This window comes from Triticum aestivum, chromosome 2D (genome assembly GCF_018294505.1).
Source record: "Triticum aestivum cultivar Chinese Spring chromosome 2D, IWGSC CS RefSeq v2.1, whole genome shotgun sequence".
Taxonomy (NCBI): domain Eukaryota; kingdom Viridiplantae; phylum Streptophyta; class Magnoliopsida; order Poales; family Poaceae; genus Triticum; species Triticum aestivum.
Genome location: NC_057799.1, coordinates 611,477,374 through 611,489,863, shown reverse-complemented (window position 1 = coordinate 611,489,863; position 12,490 = coordinate 611,477,374). Strand labels below are relative to the sequence as shown.

Sequence of the window (12,490 nt, the reverse complement as noted above, 5' to 3'; positions counted from 1 at the left end):
GAAGTTGATGATGATGATCATGAAGCTTCGGATCAAGTTACTACTGAACTTCGTAGGTCCACAAGGACACGTTCCGCACCAGAGTGGTACGGCAACCCTGTCCTGGAAATCATGTTGTTAGACAACGGTGAACCTTTGAACTATGAAGAAGCGATGGCGGGCCCGGATTCCGACAAATGGCTAGAAGCCATGAAATCCGAGATAGGATCCATGTATGAAAACGAAGTATGGACTTTGACTGACTTGCCCGATGATCGGCGAGCCATAGAAAACAAATGGATCTTCAAGAAGAAGACGGACGCGGATGGTAATGTGACCATCTACAAAGCTCGACTTGTCGCTAAGAGTTATCGGCAAGTTCAAGGGGTTGACTACGATGAGACCTTCTCACCCGTAGCGAAGCTGAAGTCCGTCCGAATCATGTTAGCAATTGCCGCATACTATGATTATGAGATATGGCAGATGGACGTCAAAACGGCATTCCTTAACGGCTTCCTTAAGGAAGAGTTGTATATGATGCAGCCAGAAGGTTTTGTCGATCCTAAGAATGCTAACAAAGTATGCAAGCTCCAGCGCTCAATCTATGGGCTGGTGCAAGCATCTCGGAGTTGGAACATTCGCTTTGATGAGTTGATCAAAGCGTTTGGGTTTACACAGACTTATGGAGAAGCCTGTGTTTACAAGAAAGTGAGTGGGAGCTCTGTAGCATTTCTCATATTATATGTGGATGACATACTATTGATGGGAAATGATATAGAATTCTTGGAAAGTATAAAGGCCTATTTGAATAAGTGTTTTTTAATGAAGGACCTTGGAGAAGCTGCTTATATGTTAGGCATCAAGATCTATAGAGATAGATCAAGACGCCTCATTGGTCTTTCACAGAGTACATACCTTGACAAGATATTGAAGAAGTTCAATATGGATCAGTCCAAGAAGGGGTTCTTGCCTGTATTGCAAGGTGTGCAATTGAGCACGGCTCAATGCCCGACCACGGCAGAAGATATAGAAAAGATGAGTGTCATCCCCTATGCCTCGGCCATAGGGTCTATTATGTATGCCATGCTGTGTACCAGACCTGATGTAAACCTTGCCGTAAGTTTGGTAGGAAGGTACCAAAGTAATCCCGGCATGGAACACTGGACAGCGGTCAAGAATATCCTGAAGTACCTGAAGAGGACTAAGGATATGTTTCTCGTTTATGGAGGTGACGAAGAGCTCGTCGTAAAGGGTTACGTCGACGCTAGCTTCGACACAGATCTGGATGACTCGAAGTCACAAACCGGATACGTGTATATTTTGAATGGAGGAGCAGTAAGCTGGTGCAGTTGCAAGCAAAGCGTCGTGGCAGGATCTACGTGTGAAGCGGAGTACATGGCAGCCTCGGAGGCAGCACAGGAAGCAGTCTGGATGAAGAGTTCATTACCGACCTAGGGGTGATTCCCAACGCGTCGGGCCCAATGAATCTCTTCTGTGACAATACTGGAGCTATTGCCCTTGCGAAGGAGCCCAGATTTCACAGGAAGACCAGGCATATCAAGCGTCGCTTCAACTCCATTCGTGAAAGTGTTCAAAATGGAGACATAGATATTTGTAAAGTACATACGGACCTGAATGTAGCAGATCCGTTGACTAAACCTCTCCCTAGAGCAAAACATGATCAACACCAGGACGCAATGGGTGTTCGATTCATCACAATGTAACTAGATTATTGACTCTAGTGCAAGTGGGAGACTGTTGGAAATATGCCCTAGAGGCAATAATAAATGGTTATTATTATATTTCTTTGTTCATGGTAATTGTCTATTGTTCATGCTATAATTGTATTATCCGGAAATCGTAATACATGTGTGAATACATAGACCACAACGTGTCCCTAGTAAGCCTCTAGTTGACTAGCTCGTTGATCAATAGATAGTCATGGTTTCCTGACTATGGACATTGGATGTCGTTGATAACGGGATCACATCATTAGGAGAATGATGTGATGGACAAGACCCAATCCTAAGCATAGCATAAAGATCGTGTAGTTTCGTTTGCTAGAGCTTTTCCAATGTCAAGTATCTTTTCCTTAGACCGTGAGATCGTGCAACTCCCGGATACCGTAGGAGTGCTTTGGGTGTGCCAAACGTCACAACGTAACTGAGTGACTATAAAGGTGCACTACGGGTATCTCCGAAAGTGTCTGTTGGGTTGGCACGGATCGAGACTGGGATTTGTCACTCCGTGTGACAGAGAGATATCTCTGGGCCCACTCGGTAATGCATCATCATAATGAGCTCAATGTGACTAAGGCGTTAGTCACGGGATCATGCATTGCGGTACGAGTAAAGAGACTTGCCGGTAACGAGATTGAACAAGGTATTGGGATACCGACGATCGAATCTCGGGCAAGTAACATAGCGATTGACAAAGGGAATTGTATACGGGATTGACTGAATCCTCCACATCGTGGTTCATCCGATGAGATCATCGTGGAACATGTGGGAGCCAACATGGGTATCCAGATCCCGCTGTTGGTTATTGACCGGAGAGGCGTCTCGGTCATGTCTGCATGTCTCCCGAACCCGTAGGGTCTACACACTTAAGGTTCGGTGACGCTAGGGTTGTAGAGATATGAATATGCGGAAACCCGAAAGTTGTTCGGAGTCCCGGATGAGATCCCGGACGTCACGAGGAGTTCCGGAATGGTCCGGAGGTGAAGAATTATATATGGGAAGTCCAGTTTCGGCCACCGGGAAAGTTTTGGGGGTTATCGGTAATGTACCGGGACCACCGGAAGGGTCCCGGGGGTCCACCGGGTGGGGCCACCTATCCCGGAGGGCCCCATGGGCTGAAGAGGGAAGGGAACCAGCCCTTAGTGGGCTGGGGCGCCCCCCTTGGGCCTCCCCCTGCGCCTAGGGTTGGAAACCCTAGGGGTGGGGGGCACCCCCCTTTGGCTTGTGGGGGAAGCCACCCCCTTCCCCCCCCTTGGCCGCCGCCCCCCTTGGAGATCTGATCTCCCAAGGGCTGGCGCCCCCCCAGAGGTCCTATAAATAGTGGGGGGAGGGAGGGCAGCAACACACCAGCCCCTGGCGCCTCCGTCTCCCCTTGCAACACCTCTCCCTCTCGCAGACGCTTGGCAAAGCCCTGCCTAGACCCGCTACATCCACCACCACGCCGTTGTGCTGCTGGATCTCCATCAACCTCTCCTTCCCCTTGCTGGATCAAGAAGGAGGAGACGTCGCTGCACCGTACGTGTGTTGAACGCGGAGGTGCCGTCCGTTCGGCACTCGGTCATCGGTGATTTGAATCACGGCGAGTATGACTCCGTCATCCACGTTCATTGGAATGCTTCCACTCGCGATCTACAAGGGTATGTAGATGCACTCCTTTCCCCTCGTTGTTAGTATACTCCATAGATGCATCTTGGTGAACGTAGCAAAATTTTAAAATTATGCTACGATTCCCAACATCCTGATGGGTTGGGAATACTACTGTCCCTTTAACCATCCAACCACAGGTTGGTTCGCAATCTTGGACTTTGTTGTCGGGCTTACTTGGGTCTCACTAGTTCACTAGTTCGCAATCTTCACAATCTTGATGGGGATACTACTGTCCCTCTAACCATCAAACCACTTGAGTCTCGTAGGCCGCGACGGGCACCGATTCCGGCATGTCTTGCTGGACGAGCTTGGTAAGCGTGTCGTACTCGTGCAGCAGCGGGAGCGCGGCGCAGCCCCCGAGCTTGAGCTTCCGCAGGCGCGACGCGCGGGGATGCTCGCAGAGGCCGTGGCTGGGAAAAGCGTGGGCGGTGGCCGGTTGCGTGTAGAACGGCGCGGCGACGGCCTCCAGATTGCTGACCCCCCAGTCGTCGATGGCCTTGGCGACGAGCGGTTTGTTAGAATAAATTCGAGGCACTCCGTCGATCGTCTGAGGACCAAGCAATCACACGAGGCACGACACCGAGATTTGTTAACGAGGTTCACCGATATGGCTACATCCCCGGGGCCTGACTATGGGCGCTCCTCCCCATGACACCGCTACAATACCGCACCCGGTCGCCCTGGACACCGGCACATGCCGCCGGCTTCCCCTGCGTTCCGGTGCTATTATGTTGGCATAGGTTATATCGTGTGTCTACTCCCGCTATATATGAGAGGCCTAGGATACAAGTGTCCTACTAGGACACGACTCCACATCCTATGTAAACACAATACAACTCATAGTCCAACTGTAACCTACCTTGTACACAATATTCGACACAACTCTAACAAACTCCACCTTGGCGAATATTCTTCGAGAAAAAGCTTGGTGAATATTCTTCACCACCTTGAATTCGTGTGTCAAACTTTCATGTACATTGGACTTGAGCTTATCCCATGAGCACCACTGCTACTCCAAAGACTCCATATGACTCCACCTGCAACTTGTAGTCCCTTCTTTTCTTGACCACAGTCAACGCTCGAGCAAAATTAAGTTCCTCTTTACTCTAGTCTGTGCTCCCAACTTCCAGAGTATCCGTCCAACGCCATCACACACTGATCATTGACCTGCGTGAAAGTGAACAACCCACATATTGGGTGTCACACATAAGAATTACCTGAACTCAACATCACCGCTCCTTTCTTGACCGTCTGTCTGAAACTTTGAAGGAATTTCACCATTGCTTGTAGTCATCCCGAGTCAAATTCGCAGTTGTCTCACCACATGTATGACCACCAGAGCCCTGGCCCGTCTCCATGCCCGTGCGTACCCCACGCCTCGCCGCTATTACCGCGTCGAGCCTCCGCTGTCCCGGTCGAGTCTCAAGGGTCGCGAACCCACACCACTCAACCCCCATTGCAGAGTACCACACCGATCATCACCAACTGATGACGAGTTTCACGCTTCCATCAGACCACTGGGCTCCAGTCCGAACTACGCGTCACTCGCTTTTCCCGCTGAACAGGCTCCGATTCTCTGGATCCTTACACCGTAGCCCCTCAATCCAGCTCCACCTTCAACATGACTCCATGGTAGATGATCAGTCCACCTCGCGCCCCGTCGATTTCAAGCTCACATGTGCACCATCTTGAATCAACCCCGCGCCATAGCTTTGTCGAAGCCACACAAGCCCTCAGGCATGTGCCACGTGTTTCCACGCCCCAGAAGTCGGTCACCATCAGCATCACGCTCCTATGTCGTTGTCGTAGACCCCACCACAGTCTTCTGTATCAACCGACTTGCGTCGATCCGTCAGACTGACAAGGCTTGTCCGCGCGCCTCCGCAACCTATCCACGTGTTCCAAGCCATCTCAGCAGATCGACCCAAAAAAAACTTTGATGCAAATTTTCTTCTTTTCTGTCACTATTTGCTATTGCTTCTCCGTGTACCTTAGCAGAACAGGACCAAACTTGGTCCACCCACAAAACTGCTCTCGTGCACACACACATGGTCTGGTAGCCTTTTTTTGTCTCAAACAAATCTCGTTGCACGGTTTCTCGATCTGTATGTTCCAGCAGACAAGCACCACCCGTTGCCTGGGCCTTCCATGCGCTCGGCTTGCCAAGGCCTCTGCCTCGGCCTTCTCACGCCATGGGCCTCCGGCCATGGGCTGCTAGGTTCCAACGGATCCCACCAGTTCGTACGTACGCCTGTACGCTAAGCCCGCCGCTTGTACGCTCGCCCGATCGGGAGATCCATCGCCGCACGTCTCCCTGCTGGTGGCACGCGCACACGCGCCTCTAGTCAACTTCCGAGATCAATCCTGCTGCTTGCGCCGTATGCCGCCGAATCCGATTCGCTTATCAACCGAGGCTTCCGTCCGCTGATCCGTTCGCCGCCGTGACGAATAAACAGCAAATAAGCTTCATCTCCTCTAGATCAACATCAACGGCCTCTTCGAACCTTTTCAACCTTGCTCATAATACCACTTGTTAGAATAAATTCAAGGCACTCCGTCAATCGTTTGAGGACCAAGCAATCACACGAGGCACGACACCGAGATTTGTTAACGAGGTTCACCGATATGACTACATCCCCGGGGCCTGACTATGGGTGCTCCTCCCCATGACACCGCTACAATACCGCACCCGGTCGTCCTGGACATCGGCTTCCCTGCGTTCCGGTGCTATTATATTGGCATAGGTTACATCGTGTGTCTACCCCGCTATATATGAGAGGCCTAAGATACAAGTGTCCTGCTAGGACACGACTCCACATGCACAATACAACTCATAGTCCAACTGTAACCTACCTTATACACAATATTCGACACAACTCTAACACGGTTGATGAGGCCGCTGTTATTGCCGGCGGAGAAGAACTGGAGCCTCAGCCGGCGGAGCCTCGGGGGAGCGTCCAGCAAGAGGCGGCTCTTGATGAAGCTGGTCAGGGCGCGCATGGCGCGGCGCTCGTACATCATCAAGTTAGCCACGACCCTCTCCTCATCCGTGGCGTCGGCGAGCCGGAGATGGAGGCGGAGCCAGCGGCAGTAGCGCTCCGGGAGCACGTCGAAGACACTGAAGTCCATGGCGGGGAGCTCGGGGGGAAGGCGGGACCAGCGCCTGGACAGCAACGCAGTGCCGAGCGTCGTGCGGGTGTCGACGCGGCGCAGGATGAGGAGGAGGAGATCGTCGGGGAGGGCGCTGATCCTGTCTTCGCCGCCGCCGCGGACCGCCTTCGGCGGGCGCCGGCGTGAGACCGGACCCGTCCCGCGCCCCCTTGCCATGGGTGAACTGCGCGACCTACGGATCGAGTAATGTTGCTGGCTTGATGTCGCGGACGATTAACTGGAGCCTGTTGAAATATGTTTTAGTTCCGTACGTGTTGGGCATGGAGTTGTTACGATTGATTTCCCTGCGTATTGTTGTGATTGATACGGCTCAACTTTCAAGTTCTATCTGAACAGACTGCATCTCCCTGTAATCTACTATTCGTGAAGTCTGGTTTAAACCATGAGCTTGTATGACGCGACGCAAACGAATCATCGCGCTTAAATCTCTGAAATCGATACTCTGTACTCATCGATCTCGGTCAAACCCTGGATCTGTTTGGCGCACCGGGAAAACAATGATCTAGGATGGGATCAATCAATTACATTGGCCCCACCAGTCATATCCATGCTCTATCCCAATCCTCCCTCTGTAAATGGGGCGTGCTAGGCGCCAGCAGGCTCATCCCAACCCAGGATCAATCGGCTCCCCAACCGTGTGATCTGACGCCAGCCTCACCGCACCAAAGCGTGCCACCACCACCTAGCACACCCAACGCCACGCTCGAGCGGCAGTAGCTCGGCGCGCAGACGAGGAGGAAGGCCATGGCCCAGCCTTCATGGAACTGAGCAGCCATGCGAAAACATCGCCACAACCGTCACCAAGGGGCTCTGCCATGCCCGAGGCCACCCCCACGACAATAAAGGTCCCCGCTGTCAGTTGTAGTGGCTTCACCCCGCAGCTTCCTCCAATGACGACAAAGAGGATAGCAGGTTTTTGGGTGCCGGCGCTAGGTTTCATGGTCCGCCCGAGTCGCTTGCACGTGACCCGGGGGGGGGGGGGGGGGGGCTCATTTTAAATTTTCGTCCTGGCCTCTACGCCAATTAGAGATTCACAAAGCCTTTGAGTATCAAGATTCTGTATGTTGAAGTGTAGTCCCATCACACATCAAGTATGGTGCTACCATAAAAAAGTATGGTGCTTAAAGTTTTTTTTTTTTGTGAGAGGTCGTTCAAAATTTCAGCGCTATACAGAACGAGTTGACAGAGCATTTTGTAGCAAAAGTTAAGAATTTACAGTTCCAAAGGTTTGCCACAACATCATAATGTTCCTTATGTATGCTAAGCTTTCACTGTTTCAATTCCACCACACCAAAATTATCCATTCCTGCGTGTAAAGGGGGCCGAAATTAAAAAGGAAACAGAGCTGCAGTGCCATTTTCCCCATCCTTATGATTTACAGAGAAGACAGAGTTGTCCTTAACTAACTAACCCAAATATCCAATGTACACTTCGTAACTAACCCTATCGAACCTTCCAGATGTACACTCCGATTCCACCTTGTAGATTTCAAGGCTATAGACCTAAGAAACGTGAAACGCGGTCGGCAAGATTGGCGATGACGAACCCAGAAAATACCTGCAAAAGCAGCAAAGGTAGACAGAGTAAAACAAATGGTAAATGCAAGTAAGAATGATCTTGAGCAGGCAAAGAGATTCAGAGAACTGAACATGGGGTTACCAATAGCTATTTCAACTTTGCAAATGATAACAGTAGTTTTCAACAGTATTTGTGCATGAGAAGTGGTTAGAATTATAGCTTTTCAACAAAACCTGAAACAGTTCTGAGATGCAGGGCAAAACAGGTAGTTACCTGGACAGAGCCAAAAATGTAGACTACTGAATAATGTCGACCGTGGATGACCATGTCAGCAACCATCGCTAGTGGAATTGTGAGCGACATGCCTAACGTGGCCACCAAGGGATTAGTCCAAACAACAGAAAGAGCCCTGCGCAGAAGTTCCATTGTCAAAGTACCGCAGTTATGCAATATTGTTAAAAAAGGAACATTAGCCTTCTGTTAATGCGTACCAGAAGTAGTCAGATAGCACGCTCCCAATGAGGCCATTTGCCAGCACCACTTCATCCACTTTAGCTGAGTGGGGCATTGTAAACTTTGGCTCAATGCCAAGTGCAGTTAATGGCCAGACTGAAAAGATACAAGCACTTAAGCATATTTTGGTATATTTAGACAAAGAAGAACAAACTATAAATACATGCAAAGTACATGTGGACCTCGAAACAAAACTATTCCTTACTGATTCGACCAAAATACTAAATAAAATACTGGCATGCACAACATACAGAACATTTTGGATCATGAATGAGTGAATACAGCCAGTCCCTGTAGCTTTCGATGAGACTCACATCCAATGCCATAAGGCTTGTATGTCAGCAGGTTATCTTTAGTACATGCTACTTATATCAATGAATATTTAAATACTGAGTGCTATTGGAACAATAAAATGTGCAAAAAGGAATAACTTACCAAGCCACCAGAGAAGACAAAGACTGAAAAGTCCGAGAAAACCAAACAGTTTTTGGACATCAACCTTTTCTGATCCTTCTCCTCCAGCAAACTTTTTGAGAAGCACTGGAATGATGTGAAACAATAAGGATCAGGCATTGAACTGAGAACACTCGATTAAAACTGAACAGAAGAATGCAACAACCAACCAGTGAAAAGACCATATGACATAGCTGACATAAGACCAAACATGTCACCTAGAAGAGTCCTCTGTGTGGCCCTGCGGTTGTAAAGCTCAAGAATTAGACAGTTGGCAAAGCGATAAGTTTATCCCCAAGGTTCCATGCTCATTAAAACAGGCTCACTAATTGCCCCATGAAATAGGAATGCCAAATGTTTTTAGTTTCTCCTTCTTAAGAAAAATAATTTGATTGCAGCTAACCATCTTTACTAAAAAGAAAGCAAGTGCACAGCTGAGAAGCTAATTAAGTATAGACAATATACAGCCCACTTGGCAGTTGGTACCAATGCACAGCTGAGAAGCTAAATTAAGTATGGACAATATATAGCCCACTTGGTAGTTGGTACCAATGCACAGCTGAGAAGCTTAATTGCCAGGGTAAACCCACTCACCCTGAATTGCTTACTTCTGATTCATCTGTTGCCCAAGTCTGGCCCATAGTTGTCATTGCCACACCAGCCATGCTAACAAAAACGGCAATAACTTTGGCAGCATTTATGGAATCTTGGCCAAGTAGCACACCGATGAAAAGGGTGAAGAGTCCCGAAGTTGAAGATAGTACAGTAGTGCTTGCGACACTAGTTCTTGCAAGTGCAGCATTTGACAAATACTGCATCCAAAGCATAAGAGAAGATGAGTAACTGTATCGATCAAAATACTGTCTGTATGACTGAAATCAAACTATTTCCTGGATCATAAGTAACAGGCAAGATAACTGGAAATTTACCTCTGTGACAAACCATATGGGACAAAGATACAGTCCATAAATTGCAATCTCCTTGGTGGAAAGCTGTTGCTCCTTCAAAACCTCACCCTCACATTCACCAATTCCACAAATAAGTGGTTTTGTCTCCTCTAGTACAGGAAGGTCCACATCAGTAATTTTTATCACCACGGTTTTCTGTGGTTCCATTTCCAGCATCTTCTGAAATTCACCATTCTTCAGAGGAGCACTACCGCCAAATGAAGATTTGCTCGCGATTTTTGAGGCTTTGCTGCTTCCAGAATTCCTTCTCAACAATCTGTATATGAAATCCTTTAGAAATGCCAATGGGATGTAGATGACCATGAGTGAGGCCCCCAAGTAAGTAATTGCGAATGGTTGCTTGTAGTTAGCGAATATCCCCTGCACACAGAAGTTCAGTTGAGATACTGAAGTTAAAATTTGCTTCATTGATAACAACAAATTTATCAGAAGGAACAAAACAAACATTCATGTAAGGGTAAAACGCATATGCTCTCCTGATGAACTAGTAGGGCGGGTCCATGTAATGCCCGTCAGTAAAATGTAACTATTGATTGCCAAAACTGTGGTAAGGTTCCTTGCAATGCTGCATTAGGTGAGCAAGAATATCACAACCACCTACAATCATCCAGGTACTGGTGACGCAAAGTGTCAGCAACCAACTCAAGCAAACTAGCATTTGCAAGGTAAGGACTGAAATGTTGACAGATGCACACATCCATGGAGCATTCACGGCAATTTTTCCTTTTATTACAGACATCCATCAACATACGCAACAACTTTTTTTTTAGAACGAAGGCTCAAGAAGAACCCGGCTTTGAATTAACAAAGCCATCAATACAGCAAATTCCTCCCGGACGCCCGGTGGCAAAGGCTACCAAATCGAGGTCGGAAATTACTAGAAGAACTAAAAATATATCGATGTGCAGGCTCGGTCGTATTCTACATGCTGCATATCATCCCACCACCGTGAGCAATTATCTATTGCAGGAAAGCCTTCTGAATGACACTAAACAGTTCAGATGACGAATAAATGCCATACAGAAACAGAAGGCCTGCGGACATTATCAAACAAGAGCAGCCAAGATCCAGAGGCCTCGAATAAACAACAATAATGATAATAAAGTACAGAAAAGGAACACCAAGCATGTGAGGAAGAGGAGGAGGAAAAGGCTGTGCTTGGTGGCAGGAGCATACCTGCGTGACCTCGGCGGAGGTGACCCATATGAGCACGACGGCGACGATGAGGACGAGCCCAGCCCGGTACTTGAGGTTGGGACCCATGCCGCCGCGACTCGATCGGCCACTCCTGCTGCTGCTGTGCGGGAGGAGGTGGCGGCGGAGGCGAGCAATTTAACCGCGCGGCGCGGGGGGAGAGCGGGGCAGTGGAGTTCACCTGCCCGGCCACATGCTTGCGGTGGACTGGGTGGGTGAGCTCCGCGTTGGCGCCCCCGGCCTCATCGCCCGCCCCCTCTTCGCTCCCCACGGAAAGAGAGTCGAGTTCCACGAGGAGGAGAACGGTTTTGGGGGCGGGGTAAAGCCAACCGGGGTGACCTACCACCGGAAGTTTCCACTCGATTGGAGGCAGACGAGGAGTCAAGCGACGGGGAGCGCACGCGCGCGCGGCGGTGCACGGCGCGGCGCGGGTGGCGAGGCTTTTTGGAGGGGATCGGGGCGAGGTGGTGGCGCGCGCGCGCGCTGGGACCGTGGGCTGGGGTATTTCAGGCGTTGCCGCGGGAGAGTCGGGGTGGCGGGCGGTGTCGGTCGGGACTCTGGTTCTCGGGGGTGCCGGATACGGACGGGGCGGGCGTTGTGAGATTCGATTGGGACCCGGTGAGCGCGTGCGGTGCGAGGCCCGGTTCCGATCGAGGGGGGTGGAAGCTGTGTCACGCGTTGGGGATTGTGGCGGGGAAGTGTGTGATGATGAGTGGCGTGCGTGTTCAAAAGAAAAAAATATAGTGGCGTGCGTGCTATCGGACGTCCCGGTCACGGTGCTGGAAAAGGTACGGTGGGTTAGGCCGTTGGCAGTACGTTAGCGCTGCCGAGTCAGGTTCGTTGGTCAATTAGCATTTGGTCGACGGCTCGGTGGGTTACGCGAGCAGCAATATATCTTAACCATGTCGATGTGGTTCGCTAGCGTTTCACTCAAAGCAAGCTAGTGGAGCGAGTCAAGAAACACTTGATACGTGGAGTGGATAAGTAAGCAAAGTGTTTTTAATAAAGTCGATCTTGGCTCGGCGTGACAGCGTCAGGTTTACTGACTTGGCGTGCGTGGCGTTTATTAGTCGAGCGAGTCAAGGGACTCTTCTTCCGTGCGAGTCAAGGATCTTTGCCAGCCTCTGCTCGGACGGCTCCCCTGCTTTGCAGCTGGCTTTGATATAGCTGCACTGCAAATCCAAACGCGTGAGTGAACATCGCTTAGGCTGAATTTTAAACATAATGCAAAATAAAGTAGATTTGGCGCCTTACTGGTTGGGAACAAAGTTTGCTATCGTTGACTTCCTGATTCGGTGGACCATGACT

General features: G+C 49.8%; 1 protein-coding gene across 1 annotated transcript; it reads right to left on the bottom strand.

The window, feature by feature from the left end:
• Positions 1-7,816: 7,816 nt before the first annotated feature.
• LOC123054943 (uncharacterized vacuolar membrane protein YML018C) lies at positions 7,817-11,655 on the bottom strand. Its single transcript, XM_044478822.1, has 8 exons — positions 11,165-11,655; positions 9,950-10,348; positions 9,615-9,832; positions 9,191-9,261; positions 9,003-9,107; positions 8,546-8,663; positions 8,328-8,463; positions 7,817-8,093 (listed from the first exon to the last, which is right to left on the bottom strand). Exons 1-8 carry the CDS (start codon positions 11,249-11,251, stop codon positions 8,031-8,033), a joined length of 1,197 nt encoding a protein of 398 aa, XP_044334757.1. The 5' UTR covers positions 11,252-11,655; the 3' UTR covers positions 7,817-8,030.
• Positions 11,656-12,490: the final 835 nt, after the last annotated feature.